Genomic DNA, 16,600 nt, shown 5'->3' on the forward strand with positions numbered 1-16,600 from the left:
ATTTAAAAAAATATTTTTAGACTTTCACTAAAATAGTATTCACGTTTACTTGAGTCATTTTCTATTAAGGTATCTTTGCTTTTACTGAAGTATGACAATTGGGTACTATGTCCACAATCTGCCTACAGCTAACATGCAACAATGCTACAATGTGAGAATTGAAATACTTACATGTCAGATACACAGATAAGAAATGAAAGCAATACATTTCTACTACTGTCTCTGCATGTGGTCTGACCAAAATACCTGTTGCTTGATTAGGTTGGTTCACATCCATCAGGTTTTCCCATGTAGCTAAAGAGCTTAGTACTGTAGGTCCAAGAGCCGGGGACAAGGCAGAGAGGGGGGTGGGGGTTTAAAGGTGTTTGTGACACAATTGTTATGGGGCTTTTGGTGCACTGTCTTTAGATGTGTCACCTAGCAACAGAAGAGCCTCTTTCTCATAATGGCACTACTTTGTTGACTGAGAATCGTTGTTAAATATCACAACCCTCATTTTAACACTATTTTAATGCTCAAACAAATGCATTAGACAAACAACAATGTATTGATATTAGACTAACTGCCAAGTTGCATTTCAGAAGCAGACAGACACTTCATATAGATTTTGTCAGGCTAAAATGGAATACAAATAATTTAATATGTACATGCAGGTAGGGGTAAAGTGACTATGCATAGATAATAAACAGCAAGTAGCAACAGAGTAAAAAAAGGGGGGTCCAATGCAAATATTCCGGGTAGCCATTTTATTAAGTGTTCTGCAGTATTGTGGTTTGGGGTTAGAAGCTGTTAAGTAGCCTTTTGGACCTAGATTTGGCGCTCAGGTATCGCTTGCAGTGCAGTAGCAGAGAGAACAGTCTATGACTAGGGTGGCTGGCGACTTTGACCATTTTTAGGGCCTTCATCTGACACCGCCTGGTATAGAGGTCCAGGATGCCAGGAAGCTTGGCCCCAGTGATGAACTGGGCAATGCGCACTACCTTCTGCAGCGCCTTGGGGTCGGATGCTGAGCAGTTGCCATACCAGACGATGATGCAGCCAGTCAGGATGCTCTCGATGGTGCAGCTGTAGAACTTTTTGGGGATCTGAGGACCCATTCCACATTTTTTTCAGTGTGTTCAGTAGGGAGAAAGGTTTTAACATTTAGGGACTACTATCTGAACTTGTCCAATGACAACAAAGATAATTGTTTTCCGTAGCAAAACGTTTTGCCTTGCTGAACACGACTATCTTCCTCTGTCTTCCCAGGCATGCCATGCTCTGAGTGCTGAAGTAAGGGTGGCCAGATCCGGAGAGCTACTCCTTTCTTCCAGGAAGCTGCTGTCGTCTGCCGAGAGGAGGGATCTGTGTCGTAGGAGGGCCACATTGCCATGGCCAGGAGGAGGAGGGGCGTCTAGCTACCGAGCAACCCTACAGAGGACTGACGTTTCTGCCTACATTTCAGGGACCCTCCTGGAAGTGGTTCTGTCCATCGGCAACAGGGGAGACTCTCCTCCCTGTATCACCACAAGTCCATTGGGCTGGGCTGTCCTGAAAGGTTCCATAACCAATATGATTCTTATGAAATTCAAGTTGATTAAACATTGAATCAAGTCAGCTTACATAATAAATTAAATGACATGTATATTAATCAAATGTGGTTAAAATACTACCTGACTTATCAGAGAGAAGGATAGAGCTATAGCCATTTTGCTTACACTTATCTGATCCATTCAGTTCTACAGGAAGTGTCTATGAGTAGGGGCTAGGGGACACATTGGAATTCAGAAACAATCTACAGTATGTTCCTCCTGTCTTAACTCCCTCTTGACTCACCCTTCCTCCCCTCCCTCCTCCTTCACCCTCCCTATTTCCTCTTTCCTCCCTCCCCCTCAGAGCGCCAGCTGCACTCCCCCATGGCGGGGTCCAGCGTGGTGCCGGCAGCTCCGCTGACAGAGGTCAACAAGGAGCTGTCTGACCTCTGTCCCCTGGTCAGTTTCCCGGAGGAGATGGCCTACATCCTCATGGAGCAGGAGCTGCATCTATACAGCCGGATCTTACCCCTGGACTACCTCTGTTTCCTCACCCTCGACCTGGGGGGCCCTGATCAGCCACAGCCCCAGGGGCAGGCACACCAACCTGGACAACCCCATCTTATGGCTGGCTGCAGACGGCCCCACAATGCTGTAGAGGACCTGGTCACAAGATTCAATGAGGTGAGAGAGACATAACTCAGTTATACAGTGCATTAAAACTTAAAGCAGATTTACCTAGCTTGGTGGAGACCCTACTGTAGGAACCTCAAGAGTTAACCAGTCCTGTGAATGGGTTAGGTGAAGTTAGATAAGACGGAAGTTTATGAAGAAGGGCAACAAAAAGTGAGTAATGTAGAAATCTATGGACTTTAGCGAAGTCCAGCCGACCTTCTGATACAGGATGCAGTGACGAGTATCAAAACTGTCACCTGTAACATAATGAAGGGCACTATAGTAGATTGCATACAAAGGTTTAAGAGTAGTAGCAGCTCCACATTGATAAATGATATAACTATAATCAAGAACAGATAAAAAGGTTGACTGAATAATCTGCTTCCTACTGCTCAGAGAAGGCATGATTTGTTTCTGTAGAAAAAGACTACTTTATATCTAAGACAACAGCACAAAGGGCAGGAAGGCAGAGACAACAATACATCACACACAACAATACATCATTGGACACATGGATATTAATTTGCTTAGGCCAACAAACCTTACATCTAAGCTAATTAACCAGCTCATGTATATGTTTTTTAAAATGTCAAATCCATACCTAAGTATTTATATACGGGAACATGTTTGATTGGAGAGCCATCTAATGAGTGAACATGTAGTACATCTGAAACATTCTTACGAGAGTGTAAAAATAACATGTATTTCATTTTGCCTGAATTAAGCACAAGTTTTAAATTATCAAGGGATTCCTGCATAGATATAAAATCTGACTGTAGTTTTGACAGAGCCAGATTAACATTCGGGGCAATAGCATACATATTAATATAATCCGTAAATAGATGGAGTTGACTTTTTTACAGATTGACCATTGGATTTTATATAAGTAGTGAAGAGAACAGGTCCCAAAATCGACCCATGTGGTATGACCACGGTGGTAATTCAAGAAATCCAGACTTAACCCTATCAACCACGATGGCCTGAGTTCTGTCACTAAGATAATCGTGAAACCATGAACAGGCTGTCACGTTGGTATGAAGGATCAGGAGACAGGCGCAGGAATGCGTAATCGTTTTTTAAATTAAGCCCCAAATTACGGCGTGCCGTCTAAAGGCACGGGGACAAAGACCAAACAAAAACACAGGGTTGAAACCCAAACAAAATAGCGAGGAGTACCTTGAGTAAATAAGACACGCGCACAATGATTAACACATGGGACGAGACCCGTAATCAACTGCACAATCCACAAGGGCACGAAAGCCCAAGACACACAGCACAGGTACTCACACACCAACAGACATTGTAACAATAACCGACAGCACCATGGTGAACAAAGGGCACATATATACAAATACAATCAGTGGGAATAGGGGCCAGGTGTGTACAATGAAAGTTCCAGAGAGATCCGTGACACAGGCGTCAGAGCTCAGGCCTATCGAGGACAACTTATTCAATAAATTCAATAAAAACCACAATAAATGTTCAAAGAACTTTCTAAGAATATTATTTACAAACATATACATTCCGTTCTCACCATAAACACTCTCTCTATCCTCTATCTTGCTAAGTGTGTTCAGGTTTGTTGGCCTAAGCAAATTAATATCCATGTGTCCTATAATGTATTGTTGTGTGTGATGTATTGTTGTCTCTGCCTTCTTGCCCTTTGTGCTGTTGTCTGTGCCCAATAATGTTTGTACCCTGTTTTGTGCTGCTACCATGTTGTGATGCTGCCATGTTGTGTTGCTACCATGTTGTTGTCATGTTGTGTTGCTACTATGCTGTGTTGTAATGTGTTGCTGCCATGCTATGTTATCGTCTTAGGTCTCTCTTTAAGTAATGTTGTGTTGTCTCTCTTGCCGTGATGTGTGTTTTGTCCTATATTTTTATTTTATTTTTAATCCCAGCCCCCATCCCGGCAGGAGGCCTTTTGTCTTTTGGTAGGCCATCATTGTAAATAATAATTTGCTCTTAACTGACTTGCGTAGTTAAATAAAAGTGAAATAAAATTTAAAAAATGTCACATCTGTGCTTAGAGTTCAAAACCATTAACCTAAGCTAGCAGTGTAATATATAGCAGAACATGATAAAAAAAAATCATAAACCGTTCTCATAATATTAATAAAACCTCCCAGGAAGACTTTCAGGGAACCATAGTAAAATGTTCTCAGAACCTCCCTTCACCTTAAACACTGACGTTCCCAGAACAGACTAAATTTTTACTTCCATTTTAAGAATGTAAAAAAAATGGCTAAATTTTACAGGTCAGGAAACATATGGCTTCGTTCCCAGAACCAATGGTAAACCAAAAACGTACGTTCCCACAACTTCAAAGGAACCAAATGTGCTAGCAGGGAACTAACCTGTGTCTCAGCATGGGGCATCGTTGGTCCACCTCCAGAGTAACTATGCCTGAGACCAGTAGCCTCATTTATAAACCGTGCACATGTACAAAATGTCCGCTAAAATGTGCATGCGCAAGTTTTCACGCAAAAGTGGGCATTTGTACAAATTTAACTTGAAGTGAGAATGTGCTCACCTCCTCGCAAACCTTAGTCCATGCATACAGATGTGCTCACATCTGTTATTTGTTGAAATATTGTATTGCAAGCTGGTAAGTAATATTTGTGCAAATGGAGAATAGGATTAAAAGCTTATTCATAAAAAACTAAAAACAGGAAAACATATTAACAATGCAACCATTATTGAGAAGTACGAAAATCTGTTTTATTTTTAGAATCTAAAATAATTAGACAAAAAATCTTAGAATTAGGGTGCAGTGGTTTAAGGTACTTGGCCCAGTGTTGTCCAGGTTAGGGGAGGGTTTGGCCGGTGGGGCTTTACTTAGCTCAACGTGCTCTTGCGACTCCTTGTGGTGGGCCAGGTGCCTGCAGGCTGATCTCGGATTTCAGTTGAATGGTATTTCCTCCGACATATTGTTGCAGCTGGCTTCTGGGTTAAGCGGGCGAGTGTTAAGAAGCGTGGTTTGGCGGGTCATGTTTCGGGGAATGCATGACATGACTCCCGAACCCGTTGGGGAGTTGCAGCGATGAAACAAGATTAAAATTGGGGAGAAAAAAGGGGTATAAAATAAAACATAGAATTAGACATAAGAATCTTTTCATACTCATTTTATTATCATAATCATTGCAGAACACACTTTGCCTCCAGAACAGCCTGAATTCTTCAGGGCATGGATTCCACAAGTCGGAAATATTCCACAGGGATGTTGGTCCATGCTGACGCGCTGGCATCACACAGTTTCTGCATATTGGATGGCGGTACATCACTACCAGCCTGTACCGTTTACAGCAGGCAGGATGGGTCCATGGACTCATGCTGCTTACGTCAAATCCTGACTCTGCCATCAGCATGACTCAACAGGAACAGGGATTTGTCGGACCAGGCAATGTTTTTCCACTCCTTAATTGTCCAGTGTTGGTGATTGCTTGCCCACTGGAGCCTCTTCTTCTTGTTTTTAGCTGACAGGAGTGGAACCTGGTGTGGTCATCTGCTGCAATAGCCCATCTGTGACAATGAGACACTACGTGGACCTAATAGCCTAGTAAAAAGATAGTCTATATGTTTTTCAAGTTTTGCAATATCATAGGCAATGCTGTTTATAATACCGGTATACAGTTTAAATTAGTAGCTGCTATTTTACATTGAAGTAGGCTTATGTACAGTTGAAGTCAGAAGTTTATATACACCTTAGCCAAATACATTTAAACTCCGTTTTTCACAATTCCTGACATTTAATCCTAGTAACAATTCCCTGTCTGAGGTCAGTTAGGATCACCACATTATTTTAAGAATGTCAGAATAATAGTAGAGAGAATGATTTCTTTCAGCTTTTATTTATTTCATCACATTCCCAGTGGGACAGAGGTTTACATACACTCAATTAGTATTTGGTAGCATTGCCTTTAAATTGTTACACTTGGGTCAAACATTTCGGGTAGCCTTCCACAAGCTTCCCACAATAAGTTGGGTGAATGTTGGCCCATTCCTCCTGACAGAGCTGGTGTAACTGAGTCAGGTTTGTGGGCCTCCATGCTTTTTCAGTTCTGCCCGGACATTTTCTATTGGATTGAGGTCAGGGCTTTGTGTTGCCCACTCCAATACCTTGACTTTGTTGTCCTTAAGCCATTTTGCCACAACTTTGGAAGTATGCTTGTGGTCATTGTCCATTTGGAAGACCCATTTGCGACCAAGCTGTAACTTCCTGACTGATTTCAGGAGATGTAGCTTCAATATAGCCACATCATTTTCCTCTCTCGTGATGCCATCTATTTTGTGAAATGCACCAGTCCTTCCTGCAGCAAAGCACCCCCACAACATGATGCTGCCACCCACGTGCTTCACGGTTGGGATGGTGTTCTGCGGATTGCAAGCCTCCTCCTTTTTCCTCCAAACATAACAATGGTCATTATGGCCAAACTGTTCTATTTTTGTTTCATCAGACCTGAGGACATTTCTCCAAAAAGTACGATCTTTGTCCCCTAGTGCAGTTGCAAACCATAGTCTGGCTTTTTATGGTGCTTTTGGAGCAGTGGCTTCTTCCTTGCTGTATGGCCTTTCAGGTTATGTCGATATAGGACTGGCTTTACTGTGGATATAGATACTTTTGTACCTGTTTCATCCAGCATCTTCACAAGGTCCTTTACTGTTGTTCTGGGATTGATTTGCCCTTTTTGCACCAAAGTACGTTCATCTCTAGTAGACAGAACGAGTCTCCTTCCTGAGCGGTATGATGGTAGCATGGTTCCATGGTGTTTCAACTTGCATACCATTGTTTGTACAGTTGAACGTGGTACCTTCAGGCATTTGGAAATTGCTCCCATGGATGAACCAGACTTGTGGAGGTTTACAATGTTTTTTCTTAGGTCTTGGCTGATTTCTTTTGATTTTCCCATGATGTCAAGCAAAGAGGCACTGTTTGAAGGTAGGCCTTAAAATACATCCACAGGTACACCTCCAATTGACTCAATTGATGTCAATTAGCCTATCAGCAGCTTCTAAACAGCTTCATTCCAAGCTGTTTAAAGGCACAGTCAATTTAATGTATGTCAACTTCTGACCCACTGGAATTGTGATACAGTGAATTATAAGTGAAATAATCTTGTTGGAAAAATTACTTGTCTCATACACAAAGTAGATGTCCTAACCGACCTGCCAAAACTATAGTTTGATAAAAGAAATTTGTGGAGTGGATGAAAAACAAGTTTTAATGATTCCAATCTAAGTGTATGTAAACTTCCGACTTCAACTGTATGTATAGTATGTGCACAGACTTTTCAGAAATGGCGCATACAGAAATTGAGTGTGAAATTTATGCAAAGGTTTTAAATGAGGCCCCTGAAGACTTGTGTTGGCTTCCAGAGCTAATGTCTTGGCTTCAGCTCAATAGGCTAACACAGTCCTGTTACACAAAGGTAACCCAGGATTCACACCCAGTTTGCTACACTTATATTTACTGTATTTTCCAGGTGAGCTCCTGGGTGACGTGGATGATTATGACAGCCGGTTCTATGGAGGAGAAGAGAGAGGTGTTCTCATGTCTGGTCCATGTGGCCAGGTGCTGTTGGAACATGGGAAACTATAACACCGTCATGGAGTTCCTGGCTGGACTCAGGTAGAAACAAAGATAGAACCAATTATTCAAGGGAACACTCTACATCTCTCTATTCACACTCAGCATCTCCCCCATCCTACCCTTCAGGTCTCGCAAGGTGCTGAAGATGTGGCAGTTCATGGAGCAGTCGAACATCGAGACCATGCGTGCTCTGAAGGATGCCATGGCGCACCACGAGACGTCTGCAGAGTACAGGAAGGTAGTCTCGCGTGCCCTCCACATCCCGGGCTGCAGGGTGGTGCCCTTCTGCGGGGTCTTTCTGAGAGAGCTAGGGGAGGCCCTGGATGGAGCAGCTAGCCTGATCAGCCTCAGACCACGCCTCAGCTCACTGGACTCTGTGGAGGTGAGGAATGATACATGTTTTGCCTGGTCCCAGATCTGTTTGGGGGGTGTGACAATGGCCATAGGAGTCAAGACAGTAAAAACATATCTAGGATCAAGTTAGAGCATTGACATCACTGCACCTGTTTTCACCTGTTGTTTCCCATACTTCCTTCTGTGATATTCCTTACAAGACATTTAAATAACAAGGTTAACGTTTCAAATTGTATTGTCACATGCCCAAGTATAGTAAAATGCCTTTCTTGCAAACTCTTCCCCAACAATGCAGTAAATCAATATTTTTAGTACTATCAAAAAACATAAAGTAGAACAAAAACACAAGAAATAGAAATAAGAAGAGCATGAGAAAGTAAGAAGCTATATATAGGGTCAGTGCCAATACCATATTTACAATGTGCAGGGATACTGGAGTGGAATAGGGGTAGATATGTGTAGGGGTAAGGTGACTAGGCATCAGGATATATTATAGACAGAGTAGCAGCAGCGTGTGGGATGGTTGTATGAATGTGTGTGCGTGTTATGTGTGTGTGAGCAAATTAAATGTGTGTGTGTGCATGTGTGTGTATGTGTGTTGGATTTTCAGTGTGTGTATGTGTGAGTGAGTGTGTAGAGTGTGGATATAGTGAGTGTGCCAGAATGGAAGGCTCAATGCAGCTAGTCTGTGTAGCCATTTTGTTAGCTATTTAGCAGTGTTATGACTTGGGAATAGAAGCTGTTCAGGAGACTGTTGGTGTCAGACTTGTTGCTCTGGTACTGCTTGCCGTGCGGAAGCAGAGAGAACAGTCTATGGCTTTGGTGGCTGGAGTCTTTAACAATTTCCTTTCACACCGCCTAATATAGAGGTCCAGGGAGCTGGGCCCCAGAGATGTACTGGGCTGTCCACACCACTAGCTGTAGCACCATGTAATCAAGGGCTGTGCAGTTTCCATACCAAGCAGTGATGCAGCCAATCAAGATACTCTCGATGGTGCAGCTGTAGAACCTTTTGAGCATTTGAGGGCCCATGCCAAGTCTTTTCAACCTCCTGAGGGGGAAGAGGCGCTGTCATGCCTTCTTCACAACTGTTTGCTTGTGGGTGGACCAATTAAGTTCTTAGTGAGTTCTAGACCTTTTTCTTATCAACGTCCATCCCTTTAGGCCAAAAGTGATTCACCACACAACACGACTCATCATGAATATACTTTATTAACTGTTCCCATCTTAAACACCACCATGTCTTCTTTCCATAGTTTCTCTCTGACTACAACGGACAGGACAACTTCTTGCAACGTGCGGGGCCAGATGGGCTCAACCAACAAGAAAAGGAAGGAACTGTCAATAACATCCTACAGACCATCCGTAGCTGCAACCGCAGTATGGAGTCTGAGGATGGGGAGGAGTCCGGAGGGGCTGGTGATGGGAGCATCCCTGGTTCACGTAAAAACTCGTTCATGGACGGCTACCGCAACCAGTAAGTGTTCACAATGGAAGCACCTAACTTTTTAGTGGATTGTGCTAGATTTTGGCTTAGATTGTGCTAAAGTGTCAATAAAATTTGGAAACATTGGTACCATAACACCATACGATAAGTTGATCTTCTGCTATCTGATACAAGCTAGGTGAAGTTGGCTCCTCATTTCAATATTTAATTGTGTTAAATTTAATTGTCAATGCATTATCATTTGTTTAACATTTTGCATCTTTAGAAATATTTGTGTTGGTGTCTAATTGTATATAATCTGCATTAATTTGAATGTTTTTTGGGGGTAATTTTCCTCTCCTGAAAACCCTCTTCTCCGCAATTGGTCAGGTTCACTGTGGGCGATCTCTCCGACTCTGCGGGTGACCCATCTGACCTATCACAGGCAAAAGACCCAGACCTCCAGGGTAGTGGTGAGAGGACTCAGAAGGCCTTTGCCCATGGTACGGAGCTCATCCCCTGGTACATCCTTACCCTCCACCCCCACGTGCAGCACTTCCTCCAGCAGGGCGCTACTGTGATCCATTACGATCAGGACTCCCACCTCACCGCCCGCTGCCTGCTCAGACTCCAACCTGACAATTGTGTCCTCACCTGGGCCAAGCTCCACAGTGGTGGTGGGGGCCTCCCTGGTTCTAGCTCTGTCCCTGACTCATCCAAGCTTCGGAGCCCCACCGGGTCAGGGGCTGGTGGTCAGACCCTCCCCCACTGCAGGCCTCAGTACTGCGGGCAGTCCATACTGAAAGGCCTGGCGGATGGATTCCTGGATCTCTCCGTGGCTAAAGCTGTCTTCATGGGCCATCCAGGCGCTGACATTCAGGCGGTATGCCTGCAGAACAAGCTCTCATGTGGGTTGAGTCTGGAGGAGTGTGGGGTGACTCTGCTCTATGGGCTCCATACAACAGACAATAGGTTATTACACTTTGTGGCCCCCAGAAACACAGCTAGGATGGTGTATTCTGGGCTGCAGGCCCTGTTAGCTGCTCACAGGAGGATGAGGAGGTTCCCTGATCAAAGGCTGCAGTGGCTCCGTAGGAAGTACATCAACCTCTATCAGGTGAGGGACTGTGATGTAGTGATGGAGTCAAGTTACTAAACCTCAGGTCAGAGTTAAGTCCCAATTCCATAGTGTTCCAGTCTGAGTCAGAGTCACTACAGGTGACACTAATGGTGTCACCAGTCATGAAAATCGTGACACGAGTGAGTCCTGGACTCGAGCACTTCAACAGTATTTCTCTGTCTTCTAGGAGGATGGCAGGTACGAGGGTCCGACACTAGCCCAGGCCATCGAGCTGTTTGGAGGCAGGAGATGGAGTGTTGGTGCTGGTAGCATGGAGAAGTCTGGAGCTCAGAAGAGCAGCCATCTCACTGTGACCTCCAATCAGAAGACTGGTAGCTCTAATAAAAAGAAAAAGAAGGCTGTGACTAGGGTGAGAAAACATATTTTCAGTAAAGATTAGAGAACTCCTGCACAAATTCCTGGTGCTGGGTTGGAAGAGCATGTTGAGTCAGTTTCCATAAAATAACTAAATTGTTTGTGTGTGTGTGTGTGTGTGTGTGTTTATGGTGATAGGGGGACAGTGGGGATGCCACAGATGATGAGATGGTGTCACATAAGGTGAAGAGTGGTTGGGATATCTTAGTACGGAGTGCACCGGACCCAACAGACAACATGGACCAAGACCAAGATGACAACAGCTCCTATGGTTTCCCAGGGCCTCTCTCCCCCTCCAGCAGTAGATCCATGGTCATTAGCACATCTTCCTCCTCCATCTCCTCCTCCTCCTCAGCCTCCAATCAGAAGGCTCAAACGGGGTAATATGCTACAAAGTGGGGTATATTCTTCATTATAAACTGAGTGGTTTGAGCCCTGAATGCTGATTGGCTGACAGCTGTGGTATATACCCCGGGTATGACAAAGCATTTATTTTTACTGCTCTAATTATGTTTGTAGCCAGTTTATAATAGCAATAAGGCACCTCTGGGATTTGTGGTATATGGCCAATATACCACGGCTAAGGGCTGTATCCAGGCACTCCACGTTGCCTCGTGGATAAGAACAGCCCTTCGGTGTGATATATTGGCCATATATCACACCCCCTCATGCCTTAAGTGTGTGAGTGTGTATATGCTTAATGTTTCGTTCATTTGTGTGTGAGGATGTTTGTGCTGGAATTCGGTACACATAACATCTCTTTTAATGTGTATTTTTATTGGCTTCTCGCTTCAGTAATAGGCCCAATCAGACACTACCTAGCCGGGGTAAGAGCCAATCAAAGAGCTTCCAGAACCTCATGGTATCAGATGGCACCATGAGCTTTACTGAGTTTATTGAGCTCTTTAAGTCCTTCAGGTAATCTGCTCTAACTCAACATGAATCTATCTATGCTGTAAATTGTAATAAATTAACTGTTGATAAAATGTACAATTCCTTTCCCAGTATTTAATCAATGGCAGATTGTGGCATTCCAGATGGGGCTTTCAGTAGTGTGTTTGATTTGCTCACTAGCATGACCTACAATTGAGTGAATTGGGGCATACATATTTTGTTCCCATGTTGGTGAGTAGTATCCGGAGTCGTAAGGACCTGAAAGATGTGTTTGATGCCCATGCTGTGCCCTGTGGTCAGTCTGCCTCTGAGCCTGCTCCTCTCTACACTCACCTCAGCATCGACGACACAGTCACAGAACTGCAGCCAGACCTGGGTGAGTTACCTGCCCAGTTGGGGTCAATTCCATTTAGATTCTATGTAATGTAGCCTGGTCCCAGATCTGTATGTGTTGTATAGTAATGCTTGGCTTGCTACGGACCACTGGCATTGGTGAGAAAAACAGATCTGGAAAAGGGCTATAAATAACAGCAGGCTAGAAATAATAATCTTCAAACTACAAACTCACAGGAAGCTCAGAAAATGTGCAGTGTGAAAAGCCCTTATGTGCCCTAACATATTCTTTTTTATTTAACCAGGTAGGCAAGTTGATAAAGCAAAGCAGTTCGACACATACAACAACACAGAGTTACACATGGAGTAAAACAAACATACAGTCAATAATACTGTAGAATAATAAGTCTATATACAATGTGAGCAAATGAGGTGAGATAAGGGAGGTAAAGGCAAAAAAAAAGGCCATGACAAAGTAAATGGCGAAGTAAATACAATATAGCAAGTAAAACACTGGAATGGTAGATTTGCAGTGGAAGAATGTGCAAGGTAGAGATAGAAATAATGAGGTGGAAAGGAGCAAAAATAAATAAATAAATACAGTAGGGGGAGAGGTAGTTGTTTGGGCTAAATTATGGATGGGCTATGTACAGGTGCAGTAATCTGTGAGCTGCTCTGACAGCTGGTGCTTAAAGCTAGTGAGGGAGATAAGTGTTTCCAGTTTCAGAGATGTTTGTAGTTCGTTCCAGTCATTGGCAGCAGAGAACTGGAAGGAGAGGCGGCCAAAGGAAGAATTGGTTTTGGGGGTGATCAGAGAGATATACCTGCTGGAGCACGTGCTACAGGTGGGAGATGCTATGGTGACCAGCGAGCTGAGATATGGGGGGACTTTACCTAGCAGGGTCTTGTAGATGACCTGGAGTCAGTGGGTTTGGCGACGAGTATGAAGCGAGGGCCAGCCAACGAGAGCGTACAGGTCGCAATGGTGGGTAGTATATGGGGCTTTGGTGACAAAACGGATGGCACTGTGATAGACTGCATCCAATTTGTTGAGTAGGGTATTGGAGGCTATTTTGTAAATGTCATCGCCAAAGTCGAGGATTGGTAGGATGGTCAGTTTTACAAGGGTATGTTTGGCAGCATGAAGGAGGGTTTGTTGCGAAATAGGAAGCCAATTCTAGATTTAACTTTGGATTGGAGATATTTGATATGGGTCTGGAAGGAGAGTTTACAGTCTAACCAGACACCTAAGTATTTGTAGTTGTCCACATATTCTAAGTCAGAGCTGTCCAGAGTAGTGATGTTGGACAGGCGGGCAGGTGCGGGTAGCGATCGGTTGAAGTGCATGCATTTAGTTTTACTTGTATTTAAGAGCAATTGGAGGCCACGGAAGGAGAGTTGTATGGCATTGAAGTTTGCCTGGAGGGTTGTTAACACAGTGTCCAAAGAAGGGCCAGAAGTATACAGAATGGTGTCGTCTGCGTAGAGGTGGATCAGAGACTCACCAGCAGCAAGAGCGACCTCATTGATGTATACAGAGAAGAGAGTCAGTCCAAGAATTGAACCCTGTGGCACCCCCATAGAGACTGCCAGAGGTCCGGACAGCAGACCCTCCGATTTGACACACTGAACTCTATCAGAGAGGTAGTTGGTGAACCAGGCAAGGCAATCATTTGAGAAACCAAGGCTGTCGAGTCTGCCGATGAGGATGTGGTGATTGACAGAGTCGAAAGCCTTGGCCAGATCAATGAACACGGCTGCACAGTAATGTTTCTTATTGGTGGCGGTTAAGATATCGTTTAGGACCTTTAGCGTGGCTGAGGTGCACCCATGACCAGCTCTGAAACCAGATTGCATAGCAGAGAAGGTATGGTGAGATTCGAAATGGTCGGTAATCTGTTTGTTGACTTGTCTTTCGAAGACCTTGGAAAGGCATGGTAGGATAGATATAGGTCTGTTGCAGTTTGGGTCAAGAGTGTGTCCCCCTTTGAAGAGGGGGATGACCGCAGCTGCTTTCCAATCTTTGGGGATCTCAGACGACACGAAAGAGAGGTTGAACAGGTTAGTAATAGGGGTGGCAACAATTTCGGCAGATAATTTGATTTGTAGGGGTCCAGATTTTGCAGCTCTTTCAGAACATCAGCTGAACGGATTTGGGAGAAGGAGAAATGGGGAAGGCTTGGGCGAGTTGCTGTGGGGGGTGCAGTGCTGTTGACCGGGGTAGGAGTAGACAGGTGGAAAGCATGGCCAGCCGTAGAAAAATGCTTATTGAAATTCTCAATTATGGTGGATTTATCAGTGGAGACAGTGTTTCCTATCTTCAGTGCAGTGGGCAGCTGGGAGGAGGTGTTCTTATTCTCCATGGACTTTAACGTGTCCCAGAACTTTTTTGAGTTAGTGTTGCAGGAAGCAAATTTCTGCTTGAAAAAGCTAGCCTTGGCTTTTCTAACTGCCTGTGTATAATGGTTTCTAGCTTCCCTGAACAGCTGCAAATCACAGGGGCTGTTCGATGCTAATGCAGAACGCCATAGGATGTTTTTGTGTTGGTTAAGGGCAGTCAGGTCTGGGGAGAACCAAGGGCTATATCTGTTCCTGGTTCTAAATTTCTTGAATGGGGCATGTTTATTTAAGATGGTTAGGAAGGCATTTTAAAAAAAATATCCAGGCATCCTCTACTGACGGGATGAGATCAATATCCTTCCAGGATACCCCGGCCAGGTCGATTAGAAAGGCCTGCTCGCTGAAGTGTTTCAGGGAGCATTTTACAGTGATGAGTGGAGGTCGTTTGACCGCTGACCCATTACGGATGCAGGCAGTGATCGCTGAGATCTTGGTTGAAGACAGCAGAGGTGCATTTAGAGGACAAGTTGGTTAGGATGATATCTATGAGGGTGCCCGTGTTTAAGGCTTTGGGGAGGTACCTGGTAGGTTCATTGATAATTTGTGTGAGATTGAGGGCATCAAGTTTAGATTGTAGGATGGCTGGGGTGTTAAGCATGTTCCAGTTTAGGTCGCCTAGCAGCACGAGCTCTGAAGATAGATGGGGGGCAATCAGTTCACATATGGTGTCCAGAGCACAGCTGAGGGCAGAGTGTGGTCTATAGCAGACTGCAACGGTGAGAGACTTGTTTTTAGAGAGGTGGATTTTTAAAAGTAGAAGTTCAAATTGTTTGGGTACAGACCTGGATAGTAGGACAGAACTCTGCAGGCTATCTTTGCAGTAGATTGCAACACCGCCCCCTTTGGCAGTTCTATCTTGTCTGAAAATGTTATAGTTAGGGATGAAGATTTCAGAATTTTTGGTGGTCTTCCTAAGCCAGGATTCAGACACGGCTAGAACATCTGGGTTGGCAGAGTGTGCTAAAGCAGTGAATAAAACAAAGTTAGGGAGGAGGCTTCTAATGTTAACATGCATGAAACCAAGGCTATTATGGTTACAGAAGTCATCAAAAGAGAGCACCTGGGGAATAGGAGTGGAGCTAGGCACTGCAGGGCCTGGATTCACCTCTACATCACCAGAGGAACAGAGGAGGAGTAGGTTAAGGGTACGGCTAAAAGCTATCGTTCGTCTAGTATGTCTGGAACAGAGAGTAAAAGGAGGTTTCTGGGGCCGATAAAATATCTTCAAGGTATAATGTACAGACAAAGGTATGGTAGGATGTGAATACAGTGGAGGTAAACTTAGGTATTGAGTGATGATGAGAGAGATATTGTCTCTAGAAACATCATTGAAACCAGTTGATGTCATTGCATGTGTGGGTGGTGGAACTGAAAGGTTGGATAAGGTATAGTGAGCAGGGCTAGAGGCTCTACAGTGAAATAAGCCAATAAACACCAACCAGAACAGACATTAAGGAGAGGCATGCTTAGTTGAGTGATCATAAGGGTCCAGTGAGTAGTGAGGTTGGTTGGGGTAACGGCGATTCAGACAGCTAGCAGAGGATGGAGGTCTGTTTTTAGCCACCTCGTGCATTTCCGTCGGTAGATTAGTGGGGTTCCGTGTGGTAGAAGGGATCAATCCAAATGGCAAAATAGATATAGTTATAGTGACCCAAGAAAAATTGTCCAATAGACCTATACAGATAGCAGCCGATAAGACAGCTAACGATTAGCGGGCCGCAGATGGGCGTTCAGGTAACGTCGCGACGGAGTGGCCAGTTGGATAACTCCCTCGGGCAGATAACGTTGGTAGTCCAGTCGTGAAGGCCCTGTGGGGCTCCGCATCAGCAGTAAAACGGGTCCGGATAGGTGATTGTAGCCCAGGAGTGGCTGATGGAACTCTTCAGCTGGCTAGCTCCGGAATAATTGATGTTTGCTCC

General features: G+C 44.4%; 1 protein-coding gene across 1 annotated transcript in view; it reads left to right on the top strand.

Annotated features, from left to right (window-relative positions):
* Window positions 1–16,600, top strand: part of LOC135512220 (1-phosphatidylinositol 4,5-bisphosphate phosphodiesterase epsilon-1-like) — a 44,208-nt gene that overhangs the window by 13,189 nt on the left and 14,419 nt on the right. Inside the window, exons 3-12 of the mRNA XM_064934001.1 lie at window positions 1,249–1,537; window positions 1,876–2,195; window positions 7,673–7,818; window positions 7,906–8,161; window positions 9,390–9,610; window positions 9,950–10,676; window positions 10,867–11,049; window positions 11,193–11,434; window positions 11,850–11,972; window positions 12,188–12,324. Coding sequence (XP_064790073.1) covers window positions 1,249–1,537; window positions 1,876–2,195; window positions 7,673–7,818; window positions 7,906–8,161; window positions 9,390–9,610; window positions 9,950–10,676; window positions 10,867–11,049; window positions 11,193–11,434; window positions 11,850–11,972; window positions 12,188–12,324 — 2,644 coding nt within the window. The remainder of the gene's footprint in view (window positions 1–1,248; window positions 1,538–1,875; window positions 2,196–7,672; window positions 7,819–7,905; window positions 8,162–9,389; window positions 9,611–9,949; window positions 10,677–10,866; window positions 11,050–11,192; window positions 11,435–11,849; window positions 11,973–12,187; window positions 12,325–16,600) is intronic.

The sequence above is a fragment of the Oncorhynchus masou genome, chromosome 24 (genome assembly GCF_036934945.1).
Source record: "Oncorhynchus masou masou isolate Uvic2021 chromosome 24, UVic_Omas_1.1, whole genome shotgun sequence".
NCBI classification, from domain to species: domain Eukaryota; kingdom Metazoa; phylum Chordata; class Actinopteri; order Salmoniformes; family Salmonidae; genus Oncorhynchus; species Oncorhynchus masou.